The sequence below is a fragment of the Salvelinus alpinus genome, chromosome 9 (genome assembly GCF_045679555.1).
Source record: "Salvelinus alpinus chromosome 9, SLU_Salpinus.1, whole genome shotgun sequence".
NCBI lineage: Eukaryota > Metazoa > Chordata > Actinopteri > Salmoniformes > Salmonidae > Salvelinus > Salvelinus alpinus.
The window spans coordinates 70,642,223-70,658,425 of record NC_092094.1 but is presented as its reverse complement, the minus strand read 5'-3'; the positions used below and the strand labels follow the sequence as shown (position 1 = coordinate 70,658,425).

Genomic DNA, 16,203 nt, shown 5'->3' with positions numbered 1-16,203 from the left:
ACAGTACCAGTCAAAAGTTTGGACACACCTACTCAAAAGTGTTAAAATAATCAAAATGTATTTTATATTTGAGATTCTTCAAAGTAGCCACCCTTGTCTTGATGACAGCTTTTCACACGCTTGGCATTCTCTCAACCAGCTTCATGAGGTAGTCACCTGGAATGCATTTCAATTTACAGGTGTGCCTTGTTAAAAGTTCATTTGTGGTATTTCTTTCCGCCAATCAGTTGTGTTGTGACAAGGTAGGGTTGGTATACAGAAGATAGCCCTATTTGGTAAAAGACCAAGTCTATATTATGGCAAGAACAGCTCAAATAAGCAAAGAGAAACGACAGTCCATCATTACTTCAAGACATGAAGGTCAGTCAATGTTGAAAATGTCAAGAAGTTTCTTCAAGTGCAGTCGCAAAAACCATCAAGCACTATGATGAAACTGGTTGTCATGTCCTTGAGTCCAAATTTTAGATTTTTGGTTCCAACCGCTGTGTCTTTGTGAGACGCAGAGTAGGTAAATGGATGATCTCTGCATGTGTGGTTCCCACCGTGAAGCATGGAGGAGGAGGTGTGATGGTGTGGGGGTGCTTTGCTGGTGACACTGTCAGTGATTTATTTAGAATTCAAGGCACACTTAACCAGCATGGCTACCACAGAATTCTGCAGCGATACGCCATCCCATCTGGTTTGCACTTAGTGGGACTATCATTTGTTTTTCAACAGGACAATGACCTAACACACCTCCAGGCTGTGTACGGGCTATTTGACCAAGAAGGAGAGTGATGGAGTGCTGCATCAGATGACCTGGCCTCCACAATCACCTGACCTCAACCCAATTGAGTTGGTTTGGGATGAATTGGACCGCAAAGTGAAGGCAAAACAGCCAACAAGTGCTCAGCATATGTGGGAACTCCTTCAATACTGTTGGAAAAGCATTCCAGGCGAAGCTGGTTGAGAGAATGCCAAGCGTGTGCAAAGATGTCATCAAGGCAAAGGATGACTACTTTGAAGAATCTAAAATCTAAAATATATTTTGATTTGTTTAACACATTTTTTTGGTTACTACATGATTCCATATGTGTTATTTCATAGTTTTGATGTCTTCACTATTATTCTACAATGTAGGAAATAGTAAAAATAAAGAAAAACCCTTGAATGAGTAGGTGTGTCCAAACTTTTGACTGGTACTGTATGTACACTGAGTGTACAAAACATTAGGAACACTGGCTTTTTCCATGACATACAGACCAGGTGAATCCAGGTGAAAGTTATGATCCCTTATTGATGTCACTTGTTAAATCCATTTCAATCAGTGTCGATGAAGGGGATGAGAAAGGTTAAAGAAGGATTTTTAAGCCTTGAGACATTGATTGGGTATGAATTGCCATTCAGAGGTTGAATGGGTAAGACAAAATATGTAAGTGCCTTTGGACAGAGTATGGTAGTAGGTGCCAGGCTCACCAGTTAAAGTGTGTCACGAACTGCAGCACTGCTGGGGTTTTCACGCTCAACAGTTTCCCATGTGTATAAAGAATGGTCCACCACCCAAAGGACATCCAGCCAACTTGACACAACTTTAGGAAGCATTGAAGTCAACATGGGCCTGTATCCCTGTGGAAGAGTCCATGCTCTGATGAATTGCGGCTGTTCTGAGGGCAAAAGGGAGTTATATATAACTCAATATTAGGAAGGTGCTCCTAATGTTTTGTACAATCAGTGTATATGCATATTAATACACTCTCAAAAGCATAGTACCTAGTAAAGCTCTCTCTCTGCCTGAGACAGCTACTTAAAACGGAATTATGAGTCAATGTACAGGTATGTTCTCTTGGTTTGTGATTGTAACATCTAGGTGAAACATTTAAATAAAGTCTTGTGATTGAAATATTTCATCTTCTACCTTGTATAATGGTAGTTTTAGTTTATATTCAGAGGCCACACATTATGATGAAGAAAAAGGTCATTTCTAAGGTTATTCCAGCAAAATGTATGGCAAGCTTGTTATTGACAAAGTGTCCAATCTCAAAAAACATACTACAGTTTCGAGCTCTTGGTTTCTAAACAAAAGAAGGGTGGCTAAGACTGCTTATACCATCAACATGGGTCTGATGGTGGTCTTTTCCTCTTCCGTTTTGGTGAGCAGGGAGGGACCACACATCCTTCCCTTACCCATTATCTCCTTGTTTTTGAGAGAAATCCACTGGGCACAAACTTCAATTCAACTTCCTGTGCCTAGTAGAAACATCTAAGTGGCCATATCCTCATCCACAAAATGGAGATCGTGTTACAACAAGTCTGTTGCAAAGGGATTTCTTTTTGCCAGCGATCCAATTCACTTTACACTAAACACAGGTACCGGCACTGGAGCAATAACACACCTAAACTATAACAGTGGAAGAAAATGCATGGTTATTATACTCAAATATGGCAGATTATTTCACAAATCTCCTAAACAAAATGGCATAAACATTTCAGTGACGATTCTTAGGTAAATATAGGAGGATTCACAAACTAGTGAATGAAATGTTTCAAACAAAAGGGAAACGGTTGAGCATTCAAATCTGGAAAATGTTGGGTCTGCGGAGCAAGAATAGACCTAAACTTTATTTTAATTGAATTACCTTGCATTTTCTTCCACGTTTTCTACCACTGTTTAAAACACACGAATTACTTGATTGGAAATTACCAATGAAAAAAAATAGAGTCTGCCTTTGCCCTCTGCTGCATTTAAACAGATGCACCGCCCTAAACTAACCCCCAGAATGAGCGATGGAGGATGGTGAAAAGCTCATTTGCATGCTGAACGGCGTTCTTAATGTGGATATTTATTTAAATTTAATTTATTTCACGCACACACTGCACTGTAGGCTTTTGTGCCAAAGTCATATTAACCCCTGCCTAGTTATTATTCAGTGCACGACGTCCCGCACGCACGTTGAATATTCATGTTGATGGACATTCGCTGTCGTTTTACTCCTCCCATATCCCAACGCAACAGCGGCGCGACGCAGCGCCATGGAGACTGTCAAAGTACAGAAGAAACTATGTTTACTGATATTCGCTAAAGCACAACTGCTTCTCGCTTTGCGCCTTCTTTTTATTGTGTCACTCGCTGTCGCAGACATGGCAGACACAACAGCCATGCCCACCAAAGACCGCGCTCTGAAAGGAAGGGAGGAGAAAATGGTCGTGGCAGGTAAATGAAATCACGTCTCTCGTAAAACTACATCGTGCCACAGAAGATGTTTGTTTACAAGTCCTCCGGGCACAGCAAAGTCAGATGACGATGCACACACTGGTTTAACTTTTTTTCCATGATTGTCATATGAGGTTTCTAAGTTAATATATGGTTATTCACCTCTCTGGTTCAACTATAGGCATATGGGTTTAACGACCAATGAGGGGTGGTCCTGAGCCTAGTTTTGTGACGTATTAGGGTACATCTTATGGTCATCAGTCATATTCAAAGTTATCCCAAACTATTTACTGTATCACTTTATCATGCACATAGTTTGCCCTCGGATCATTGAAAGTGTTGTTTGATTTGGTCTCTGTGTCATAATGGACAACATATTTTTTTTGACAAAGTAGCCTTTGCAAACGTTCCTCTCCACTGTGGTGTAATTCTTTAGGGGCTATTAATTTGAGATAATTTGAGTGAGTTTAATGCTTATGAGAGTATGTGCTTGGATGGTGTCTATAAATGTCTATGTGACTTGTTTTTGTAATAAGCATAATTACCAATTTCAAGATTCCAACCACATAAGTCTGCACACATGACATATCAGATTGTTGGCATTGATTATGCAATGCATCATCCATCCTGAGATTGCAAAGAGGATGATTTTGAGGTCCGGTCAACACCCCCCCACGCCTCTCCCCCCCGGCCAACTAGCTGCTTAGTGCATGGCCTTGAGCACCACACCCAAAGCATTCTGGGGAGCTCTGCAGCCCACTGCAGCGTCCAGGGGCCCATCTGTGCATTATGCGCATGAGAAGCTCCGCCCTGTCGTAAATTCCCGGGCCGTCTGTCGGAGCAGCTCGGAGACACCGCATGGCGGAAATCTGTCCTCCCCTAGTCACCGTGGGGGGGTTGGGGTGGTTTGGGACTGAGAGAAGGACACCCTGTTCCTGGCCAACTTGGTCCTAAACGTGTCAGGGCCCGTTTTCACAAAGCATCTCAGATTAGGAACGCTGATCTATGATCAGGTCCCCATGTCCATGTAATCATATTCATTAGGATTTAAAAGGGGGAAATGATCCTAGATCAGCACTTCTACTCTGAGAACCTTTGTGAATATAAGCCCAGGCTTGTAGCTCAGCAAATACTTCACAAGACTTACCCATGGTTGATGGTTCAATCCTCAGCATATATCCTAATCGTGGTCTTGTTGCCTGTAGGCACTAACCAGAAACACCTAGCTTTAGGATAGATAGACAGGGTGGCAATACTATCCTAAGTCAGACTTTAACCTCAGGCCTTCATGGAAGGAAGTGCACACAGGCTATAGTAGTGTGTAGACATACACACCACTACACCAGTGTGTAGACACACTGTGTAGACATTCTCATTTTTATTTAACTAGGCAAGTCAGTTCAGAACAAATTCTTATTTACAATGACAGCCTACCCCAGCCAAATCCTAACCCGGACGACACTGGGCCAATTTTGCGTCGCCCTTTGGGACTCCCAATCCCGGCCAGTTGTGATACAGCCTGGAATTGAACCAGGGTCTGTAGGGACACCTCTAGCACTGAGATGCAGTGCCTTAGACCGCTGCGCCATTCGGGAGCCCACACGTGCCTAACTTTCGTTCTCTGAAAGGAACTTGTAATGTAATTTCTCTATTGACCAACATTTGGCCTGTCAATGCAGGGAAGTCATGTTTCCTACATGGTGTCAGTATCTCTGATATGACCCAGTCTCTTCTCAGTAGCCCAGATGGTCTCCCACCCAGGTTCTGACCAGGCCCAAGCCTGCTTAGCTTGAGATGACAGACAGCAGAGGGATGGTTGGCTTGTGTTTGGTTTGATATGGCATCATAGTAGTAGCCTCTGACAGTCAGGATATAGCCTACTGTAGAGGAATCATAACTGAGAAAGAATCCACATGCTTTTGTTTTGGAATAGAGGCTACCTTAACACGGTTTGCTCTTTGGTTTTCCCCGTAGCCTAGTGCATTTGTATTTTCTTCAGTATTCTGTAGCATGCTGCCGTCTTTCCCTGTACCTCCTGAAGTGATCAATTCCTCCGATTCCATACTGTAGCAGCTCCATCTTGCTGACTGTAGCAGTCAAGATCAATCGGGTGATGGGGCGGGAGTCCTCTCCATAGCAACCGGGAATGGTTGCTAGGATACACGTTGTATGGGAAGCATCCGGGATGAATGTTCTGACGGTCTGTGGTCTCCCCTTCTCCCTCACTGAATAAACGTTAGCACAAACTTGCCCACAACCCCAGTTTTCCCACTTAATGCTGTCTCGCTTTGGCTGAACTAGCGAAAGTCGTCGCTTTTAATGCTTCACTACTAGTGGCCCGTTGCAAATAGCTTTTTGGAACTATTTCAAATATGCTGACCGTGTAGATATACCAATGACTATTCTTACTCACAGAAAAACATAGTATAGTAAGTTTAGTTTTGAACTTTCAGCCACAACACTCCAAATGAAAAACCATTTTGTTTGTCATGTATTTTTTCTCACTCAGAAGAGCTCAAGGCTCACTCACCTCTTCTTTCCAATAGTTCTAAAACTACAGACCACCATCACCACCACCATATTGCTCCATCCCACCTACCTCTCCCCACAACGCCCCGCTTCGCCTCATCCCAACTTATCATCCCATGATGCTTTGCGGTGCAGCAGAGCGTAGTTGGCACCAGTAGAAAGCGCCAACCTTCGCCTCGTGCCGGACTGTCTGCCAGCCTGTTTGAGGGGACAGAGAGAGAGAGAGAGAGAGAAAGAGAGAGACAATGCCACTTAGGAGAAGTTAAAAGTCTGGAATGCGACCTCTTCATCACAGCATTGGCATGGAATCCTCGATTCCCGGAAACCTGGATTCTCTCATATTTACGTGTGCGGCAGGAATCTGTTTCCGCGGATGAAAAATGCAGGAATGTTACAGTGGCACGAAAGGCTAACAAAGGAAAACGCCAGTTCGGTGACGGAACTGGACATATTGTCTGGTAGCAAAAGAGCGAAGTTAGCCCTACCATGACCGGTGGAGAGGCAGGCTAAAGCAAGTTTTGACCGAACGTGGTAGCCGATGGTTTGCGGAGTTGTTTTATTTCTTCCACCACAATTAAAAACAAAATAAGCCAACAAAAGCTGTCTGATTTCTGATTACTACTGCTTTACGGTTTGACTGTAGGCGCTTTTCAATTTCCTCCAAAAACAAAGGACAAAGAAAACGCCCATATTTTATCAAAGTCACACCAAAAGTATTTTTCACACGTTGTATCCTTTTGTAAGCTCACCACCACCCTCCCTTATTCCTTTTCTCTCCCTCCTCTCCATTGCTGGCATATTCAACCAGTTATTTTGCCTCCTCGGTGCTATTTGTAAGGTGGGGTGTTGTTGGCAAAGGCGCCTGCTGGCATTGGCGGGGGGACTGGGCTCAGTGAAAAGAGCCATCCTGGAACCATCTGGACCTGTGCCAGGGCTCCATGGGAGAAATACCCACAGCAGAGGTTGGTGTGTGTGCTGCTCCAAGGAGATGTAGCTTTCGTGTATGTGTGTGTGTATGTGTGTGTATGTGTGTGTGTGTGTGTGTGTGTGTGTGTGTGTGTGTGTGTGTGTGTGTGTGTGTGTGTGTGTGTGTGTGTGTGTGTGTGTGTGTGTGTGTGTGTGTGTGTGTGTGTGTGTGTGTGTGTGTGTGTGTGTGTGTGTGTGTGTGTGTGTAAGGGAGAGAGAGACTGATGATAGGAACATGGTGGGAGGAGAAGAGGGGGTGTGAAGAGAGAGATGGCAGGAGAATGGCAGGAACACAGAGACGAGAGAATAGAGAGAGAGCGATTTTGGCGCTGAGCGAGATTCTGTTGATGACCGCTACATGTCAGCGTGTTCTTGGCCTTCTCTGTTTTTACATATAAAAAAACAAAAATCCTTGTTTGTTTGTTTTTTCGACCCCCGTTCACTTTTTGGACCTGGCGCCCGTGCCATTGCGTTCATCTGCTGCCCAAAGGCATGGCGGTTTCGGAAGCCAAAAGAATCTCGCCGTCCATCCCTCTGCCACGGTCATCTGTTGCTTCTCCCTGGCGATTTTCTTTTCTCTTTTTTAGCATTTGGCATCCTACACTCCTCCTCGTTCTTCTCCTACTCCTCCCACTCTATTGCTTTCCTGTCCTCTCTCCACTTATTTCTCCACTCATTGCCTTCTCGCAGTACTGCGATACTGCTGTTTGCCTGATCCTGTCTTTTTGTGAGAGATTGGTATGAGTATGCCCATGAATAGAGTGGTAGTGCCAGTCTACCTACTGGCTCAAGATGTGACCTGACACGGGGGGGCGCAGTAAGACGAGTGTCTGCTTTTTATTTTTATTTTACCGTTATTTTACCAGGTAAGTTGACTGAGAACACGTTCTCATTTGCAGCAACGACCTGGGGAATAGTTACAGGGGAGAGGAGGGGGATGAATGAGCCAATTGTAAACTGGGGATTATTAGGTGACCGTGATGGTTGAGGGCCAGATTGGGAATTTAGGGGCGCCAGTGGAGCGATCTGCTTGAAGCGATCTATCCCAACATTAGGATCAGGAGTTTCTCCTGGTCAAGGTTTTTCGTCAGGAAAAACTGTCTGCAGACGCATGATCTTAGAGACTTTCCACTGGCGCCCCGTCATTCAAGATGGCTGTTCAGGGTGAGAGTGAGGCTACTCTGGGGTTCAGGGCTACATTGATTTGTCGCAATGTTGGCTTTTCTATTTTCTAAAGAACTCCGTGTTGGCCAAGTTATCGTATTTATCTACTTTCTTCTCCACACATGTCGATACATTTCATATTGTGGTATTTACTGGCTCTCAAGCTGAAATGCTATATAACATCTATTTGTTACACACAGTGCCTTCGGAAAGTATTCACACCCCTTGATTTTTACATTTTTTTTAAACGTTACAGCCTTATTCTAAAATTGATTAAATAAAACATAATACTCAGCAATCTATACACAATACCCCATAATGAACAAGTGAAAAACAGTTTAAAAAAAAAATGTTTTCACATTTATAAAAATGTAAAAGAGAAATAGTTTATTTACATAAGTTTTGAGACCCTTTGCTATGAGTCTGGAAATTGAGCTCAGGTGCATCCTGTTTCCATTGATCATCCTTGAGATGTTTCTAAACTTGATTGGAGTCCACCTGTGGTAAATTCAATTGATTGGACATGATTTGGAAAGACACACACCTGTCTATATAAGGTCCCACAGTTGACAGTCCATGTCAGAGCAAAAACCAAGTCATGAGGTCAAAGGAATTGTCTGTAGAGCTCCGAGACAGGATTGTGTCGAGGCACATATCTGGCGAAGGGTACCAAAAAATGTCTGCAGCACTGAAGGCACTCAAGAACACAGTGGCCTCCATTCTTAAATGGAAGACGTTTGGAAACATCAAGACTCTTCCTAGAGCTGGCTGCCCGGCCAAACTGAGCAATCGGGGGAGAAGGACCTTGGTCAGGGAGGTGACCAAGAACCCGATGGTCACTCTGACAGAGCTCTAGAGTTCCTCTGTGGAGATGGGAAAACTTTCCAGAAGGACAACCATCTCAACAGCACTCCACCAATCATGGTAGAGTGGCCAGACAGAAGCCACTCCTCATTAAAAGGCACATGACAGCCCGCTTGGAGTTTGCCAAAAGGCACCTAAAGGACTCTCAGACCATGAGAAACAAGATTCTCTGGTCTGATGAAACCAAGATTGAACTCTTTGGCCAGAATGTCAAACGTCACATCTGGAGGAAACCTGGCACCATCCCTACGGTGAAGCATGGTGGTGGCAGAGTCATGCTGTGGGGATGTTTTTCAGCAGCAGGGACTGGGAGACTAGTCATAATCGAGGCAAAGATGAACGGAGCAAAGTACAGAGAGATCCTTGATGAAAACCTGCCCCAGAGCACTCCGGACCTCAGACTGGGGTGAAGATTCACCTTCCAACAGGACAACGACCCTAAGCACACAGTCAAGACAACGCAGGAGTGGCTTCAGAACAAGTCTCTGAATGTCCTTGAGTGGCCCAGCCAGAGCTCGGACTTGAACCCGATCGAACATCTCTGGAAAGACCTGTTAACTTCTTATGGCTGCATCCCGCTATTGGGATCGATATGACAACAGCCAGTGAAAGTGCAGGGCGCCAAATTCAAACAACCGAAATCTCATAATTAAAATTCCTCAAACATACATGTGTCTTATATCATTTTAAAGGTAATCTTGTTATTAATCCCACAAGTGTCCGATTTCAAATATGCTTCTCAGCGAAAGCACCACAAACAATTATGTTAGGTCACCACCAAACCACAATAAGCACAGCCATTTTTCCAGCGAAATATAGCAGTCACAAAAAGCAGAAATAGAGATAAAATTAATCACTAACCTTTGATTATCTTCATCAGATGACACTCATAGGACTTCATGTTACACAATACATGCATGTTTTGTTTGATAAAGTTCATATTTATATTAAAAAATCTGAGTTTACATTGACGCGTTACATTCACTAGTTCCAAAAACATCAAGTGATTTTGCATAGCCACATCGTTTCAACAGAAATACTCATCATAAATGTAGATGATAATACAAGTTATACACATGGAATAGATATACCTCTCCTTAATGCAACTGCTGTGTCAGATTTAAAAAAAAAATTACGGAAAAAGCAACCCATGCAATAATATGAGACTGCACTCAGAAATATAATAAAATTAGCCGCCATTTTGGAGTCAACAGAAACCAGAAAATACATAAAATGTTTCCTTACCTTTGATGAACTTCATCAGAATGCAGTCCTAGGAATCCCAGGTCCACAATAAATGCTTGATTTGTTCGATAATGTCCGTTATTTATGTCCAATTAGCTACTTTGGTTAGTGCGTTTGGTAAACAATTCCAAAGTCACAAAGCGCGTCCGCTATAACGTGACGAAATGTCCAAAAGTTCCGTAACAGTCAGTAGAAACATGTCAAACGATGTACTGAATCAATCTTTAGAATGTTGTTAACATACATCTTGAATAACGTTCCAACCGGAGAATTAGATTGACTTCAGATGAGCGGTGGAACGGAGGTCCTCCTCATGTGAACGCGCATGGTGAAAGCATGGTCAGCTCGTGGCAGTGGTGACTAATTCCTGTCTCCTTTGACCCCCCTTCACATTAGAGTCATCAGACAAAGTTCTATTGACTGTTGACATCTAGTGGAAGCCGTAGGAAGTGAAAACTCATCAATATCTCGCTGTAATTTCAATGAGAGCTTGGTTGAAAATCTGCCACCTCAGAAAAAATCCAAACGGGAAGTGGAACTTCTCAGGTTTTTGCCTGCCATATGAGTTTTGTTATACTCACAGACATAATTCAAACAGTTTTAGAAACTTCAGAGTGTTTTCTATCCATACGAATAATAATATGCATATATTAGCAACTGGGACCGAGGAGCAGGCAGTTTACTATGGGCACCTCTGTGCACCTTTCATCCAAGCTACTCAATACTGCCCCTGCAGCCATAAGAAGTTAATAGCTGTGTAGCAACACTCCCCATCCAACCTGACAGAGCTTGAGAGGATCTGCAGAGAAGAATGGGAGAAACAGGTGTCCCAAGCTTGTAGCGTCATACCCAAGAAGACTTGATGCTGTAATCGCTGCCAAAGGTGCTTCAACATAGTACTGAGTAAAGGGTCTGAATACTTATGTAAATGTGATATCTGTTTTTTTTATTTGTATAAATTAGCAAAAAATTCTAAAGACCTGTTTTTGCTTTGTCATTATGGGGTATTGTGTGTAGCCTGATGAAGGAATAAGGCTTTAACATAACAAAATGTGGAAAATGTCAGGGGGTCTGAATACTTTCCGAATGCACTGTATACCTTTAGGTCACTAGTCATTTCATCAGAAGTCTAAAATTACAACCCAAGCTATCCATTGTGTTGGGCTTTAGGATCACAATTCCGTCCATCATTTCTATGATATGATATTTCCCTAATTGACAGTGACAGCAGTCCACCGTAGAGATAACATTGAGCATATTAAAACAACCACACACACAACCTGGTGGCACCTGGCGATTGGAGATTTTCACTATTCAGGTTAATGTCAAACATGATCTGAAATTCACCCAAATATAACTCTGGTCAAAAGCAAACGCCCCCATTACACTCTGGTGTGTGTGTGTGCGCTTGCATTTGTGCGCACACATTCACCGCCGTTTATCCACAAACTAAAATGAGTCTGTGAAGCAGTGTAAACCAGCCTGGCTCGTTTAGAGATTTACAGACTAAGTCACCTCAGTCGTGTTAGCATTAATCTGTGTGCTGGTTATTCTTTCAGTTTTCGCGCTTTATTTCTATTCCGTCCATATCGGGCACAGTTGGCATCGATGCACCGCCCCAGCAACCACTTCGTATATGTAGCATATCATTTGTTTTTCAGGTTCTATTCAATACTGTATAACAAGGGGCACAGTTTGGCACGACAGCCAATTCCACCATGCCACCAGGCTCATACAAAGAGAGTGCATCTTCCACCTTTTGACCCCCTTGACAGAAATGGCTGCTGGTTGGTTTGAAGAAGGGGAGGGTGGGGTAGGGCTGGGCAATATGGACCAAATATTATCTCACGGTATTTAAAAAAATATATGCCGTTTTGACTGTATTTTATGTTTTTTTAATAATAAAAGTTCTAAAAAAATATATGAGTAGGTCCATGACCCTAGGGTGGCAACACATACATTCTAAGTGATTTCAATGGGTGTTTCTCCATTCTGATTGTTTTATATTGTTCAACTTCAACCCCAAAAAAGTCAGCATTTTCATTTGAGATCATTTCCACACTGCCACGCAGGGCTGCATGATATTGGCAAGTAATCTGGGCCTTATTTTTAACCAAATGTTGCAATTTGACTTGCGATTTAGAGCAAAACACTTGGGGTTAACTGTTGGATTCATGGGAATATAATGTCTATATTAATTATATAGTTAGAATATAATAGTGGGCACGTTTAATACGGTGTTGTTTGACATGAAAATAAATGAAAATGCCAGGGAGGAGTTATTGTGACAGGGTAGAAACTAAAGTGTTGATATGTGTTTCCTAGGAGACCCTATAATCTTTGGCTACATTGTATGTTTTCTCTTAGCTACTTCATGTAGCTAACATATTCTTACTCTGCGTTTACCTCTTTAATTTAGAAGACACTGTTGCCCAAACAACATGCCGATTTAGGTCTACACCATCCCTGGTATTATCAGGCTGTATAGCTCATTACGCTTGCTCTTACTCAGTACATTTATTAGCCAGCTAGCGATTAGCATTAGCGTCCACCAAGATTTAGGAACAACTTGCTAAGAAAAGACAAACTAGCTGTTTGCAGATGTAAGAAACACAAGCTAATAGTGATATTATAGAATGCTGCTAGTAGATTTATATTAAGAAGCAAAGGGACAAATGCATCGTTGTCATCAACAGTGTTGCATATGCTGCATTGACCATGCAGACTGAACCCAAGTGTCTCGTGGTTGAGGAACATCCAATGCGCTCCTTGAGTGACAGGGGGCGGGGCTAGGTCTGTGTGGAAAGCGGCATGGAGAGAGAGATGACTCAAGTAGCGGAGTAAACTATAAAAATGGACGTTACACACTGCGTATCACATTTAACAAACCAAACATTCAAATACCGGTATAGAAGGTAAAGTAAAAACCCAAACCGGTCTGTGCATCAATACCGGTATATCGCAAAAAACGGTATACCGCCCAGCCCTAGGGTGGGGTTAGAAATGGGGGTCAGAACCATTTAATCTTCTATGTGTCTTCCAACTCTAGAGCCACCCGGCTCTGATCCCGCTTAGCAAGAACATGCCGGCTTGCCAAATCGGTCGTTAATCCGACCCATGCAGCATGCCACCGTTTTAGTTTACCTGGGGAGAGGAGAGGGGGAGGAGGAGGAGAGGGGAGGGAGGGGGAGATTTTACTGGGACATCGCCTGACTAGTGCCACTTTACCCTGCTCCGCTGTGGTGACCTTTGTCCTCCTGACCTCCATGCACTACTGTTAAGCAGCATGGCACAGATAGGACACATACTCTCACAATGGCATGTTGACGTCGCCACTCATTGGTTAAGGTTCTGATGCTGTGATGTTGATTGTCTCATATTAATCCGTCATCGTCGGTCGTCATCATTTTCATTTGAATTGCACAAAGCATTTTATACACAAAGATACTGACTGTCATTTCTCTCTCTCTTTCTCTCTCTCTCTCTCTCTCCCCCTCCCCTCCCCCCATAGAGAAGCATGCTGTCAATGGCAACCCCACAGTGGAGCCGTTTCCAGAGGGCATGGAGACCATCATGTTTGGTAAGCCTCAATCTCTTTCAAATGACCGCTACCACTGATGACCGCTTTCACTTTTCATTGGTTCTTGTTCGCTGTGGTCATATTGCAGTCTCGTGAACAATAGTAGCAGTATTATTAGTATACTACAGTAGTATTGATAGAGTATGTGTTTTTGATTATCTAGGATCAGTTTACCCTCCCCAAATCCTCAACTTGACAAAATCAAATCAAATTATATTTGTCACATGCGCCGAATACAACAGTTGTAGTAGACCTTAGAGTGAAATGCTTACTTACAAGCCCTTAACCAACAATGCAGTTAAGGAAAATACCCCCCAAAAATAAGAAATTAAAGTAACAAATAATTAGAGAGCAGCAGTAAAATAACAATAGCGAGGCTATATGCAGGGGGTACCAGTACAGAATCAATGTGCGGGGGCACCGGTTAGTTGAGGTAATTGAGGTAATATGTACATGAAGGTAGAGTTATTAAAGTGACTATGCATAGATAATAACAGAGAGTGGCAGCGGCATAAAAGAGGGGCGGGGGGGGGTCAATGAAAGTAGTCTGGGTAGCCATTTGAGTAGATGTTCAGGAGTCTAATGGCTTGGGGGTAGAAGCTGTTTAGAAGCCTCTTGGACCTAGACTTGGCGCTCCGGTACAGCTTGAGGTGCGGTAGCAGAGAGAGCAGTCTATGACTAGGGTGGCTGGAGTCCATGTCAAACTGACCTTAGATCATGTGTAAGGATGTCTCTCTCTGGGCCAGGTATGGGCTGTTTCTGGGGGCCTGAAAAGCGCTTCTGGCAGAAATCGGGGGTGTTCTCTACCCATGTGGGCTACGCAGGGGGACACACACCCAACCCCAACTACCAGGAAGTGTGCTCAGGTAACTACACACACACACAAACCCCACCCTCCTCACACAAAAACACGTCTATGTACACTAGGGATGCTGTTTGTTCACCCGTCCGCAACCACCTGACTATATGTGATAAAGTGAGAATCTGAGGCCCACACCCGACCCTAAGTATAGAAAATGTTCTCCACAGTCAGAGATGCAGGAATGATTATTTGTTATTCAACTTGTCTATAATAATTAGATACATGCAGTTTCTCTTCTGTCGTTACTTGGGACTCTGTTCAATCAGATCCGCTTTAGACGACATCTGCATAGCGGCTGTTTTTGGCGGTGTTGTAGGTGGATCTGCGTTAGAGCTGTCATATCCACAAGCGGCTCCTGGCATTATACCTAAAGCGGAGTCGCATTACGAGAAATCCCGCGCAGCTTTGTTTACAAGTTCAAACACTGGAATGAGAGATGTAAACTACACCTGGGTTAGGCTGATAAGAATTCTCGTTATTTTGTTGAATGTTTTTCAATTTGAGCGTCATTATTTCTATATAGCTTACACTTTCTCCTTCTGAACTTCTAACGTGAGTGGGACAGGTATAGGTTTGTGACAATGATCAAGAGCAGCTGCTCACCGATTTGACAGCTCCAATGCAGTTACACCTCCCCGGTCCTATGTCATACATCGATAGAATGAACGCTTGATCTGTAAAGTTTTCTCTTTCATCTCTGCTTCTCTCGTGCAGCGAAGACAAGGAACGGGGAGAAAATGCAATTTAAAAAAAAAAAAGGAAAGATTTCAAATGACATCAGTTTGACCGGTTTTAAGGGAATTTAAAGATGTGATATCGACCCCAACACATTTCTGATACGATTTGAGTTTGACTTGGATGCATATTTTATGTGGTTGAAATACTATCAGCTTTTTATGACGCTGATAAAGACAGCATCTTTATAGACGCTCCCTAACCGTCCATTCATTCTCTTCAATCCTGTTCCAGAGTCAAAATGTACATTTGTTGAATTATTTTACTGCAAGAACTGCTTAATTCTGCAGGAGTTAATATTAAGGCTATGTGAGAGGTTATGGACCTATAGTCAGTGTCCAGATTTCAGTTACTATTCCATTTGACCCATCTGAACAGTACAGTTCCCTTGACGTTCCATATTGTTTTGTGACTGTCGAATTTGTATAGCGCCTCACAATCATCACGCACAACATATTTCCCAAACGTTAGGCTACTGTTCTGGCCCTCCCTTCTCTTTATTTTCAACTCTCCATTATGCAGCTTTTCTCTTGTTGAATTAAACCTCAGACATTATCCTTTTTGCCTGAGTGGATCAACATGAACTTTTTCAGCCCGAGTTCGCAAAAGCATTTGGCAATTGGCATGTATTTGGCGCGCGTACAGTTAAGCCTTAAAGCTCAGGCTTACGCACTAACACGAAATAAAGACAAACTGCGCATCTCTTATGTACCTCATGTCTCTGTTAGTGTGTATGTGTACATGTCTGCAGTGTTTGCTTATGTACGTCTGTGCAACACCTGAGTATCTGGGCAGAACATACACTATATATACTATGTATGTGGACACACCTTCAAATTGGTGGATTCGGCTATTTCAGCACACCCGTTGCTGACAGGTGTATAAAATCGAGCACGCAGCCATGCAATTTCCATAGACAAACATTGGCAGTAGAATGACCTTACTGAAGAGCTCAGTGACTTTCAATGTGGCACCGTCATAGGATTCCTCCTTTCCGACAAGTCAGTTCGTCAAATTTCTGCCCCGCTAGAGCTGCTAGAGCTGTTAGAGCTGCCCCGGTCAACTGTG

At 43.2% G+C, this 16,203-nt stretch overlaps 1 protein-coding gene and 1 long non-coding RNA gene across 3 annotated transcripts in view; one reads left to right on the top strand and one right to left on the bottom strand.

Annotated features, from left to right (window-relative positions):
- The window catches only part of LOC139530554 (uncharacterized), a 56,746-nt gene that overhangs the window by 2,181 nt on the left and 38,362 nt on the right, over positions 1-16,203 (bottom strand). Inside the window, exon 3 of the long non-coding RNA XR_011666066.1 lies at positions 1,456-5,917. This is a non-coding gene — a long non-coding RNA (uncharacterized lncRNA). The remainder of the gene's footprint in view (positions 1-1,455; positions 5,918-16,203) is intronic.
- Positions 3,010-16,203, top strand: part of msrab (methionine sulfoxide reductase Ab) — a 54,964-nt gene continuing 41,770 nt past the window's right edge. The window contains exons 1-3 of one of the 2 annotated variants that reach the window (XM_071327071.1): positions 3,010-3,190; positions 13,470-13,538; positions 14,285-14,404. In XM_071327071.1, coding sequence (XP_071183172.1) covers positions 3,010-3,190; positions 13,470-13,538; positions 14,285-14,404 — 370 coding nt within the window. Of the gene's footprint in view, positions 3,191-6,547; positions 6,682-13,469; positions 13,539-14,284; positions 14,405-16,203 lie in introns of those variants that run through there. The other variant, XM_071327072.1, reaches the window with a different exon arrangement.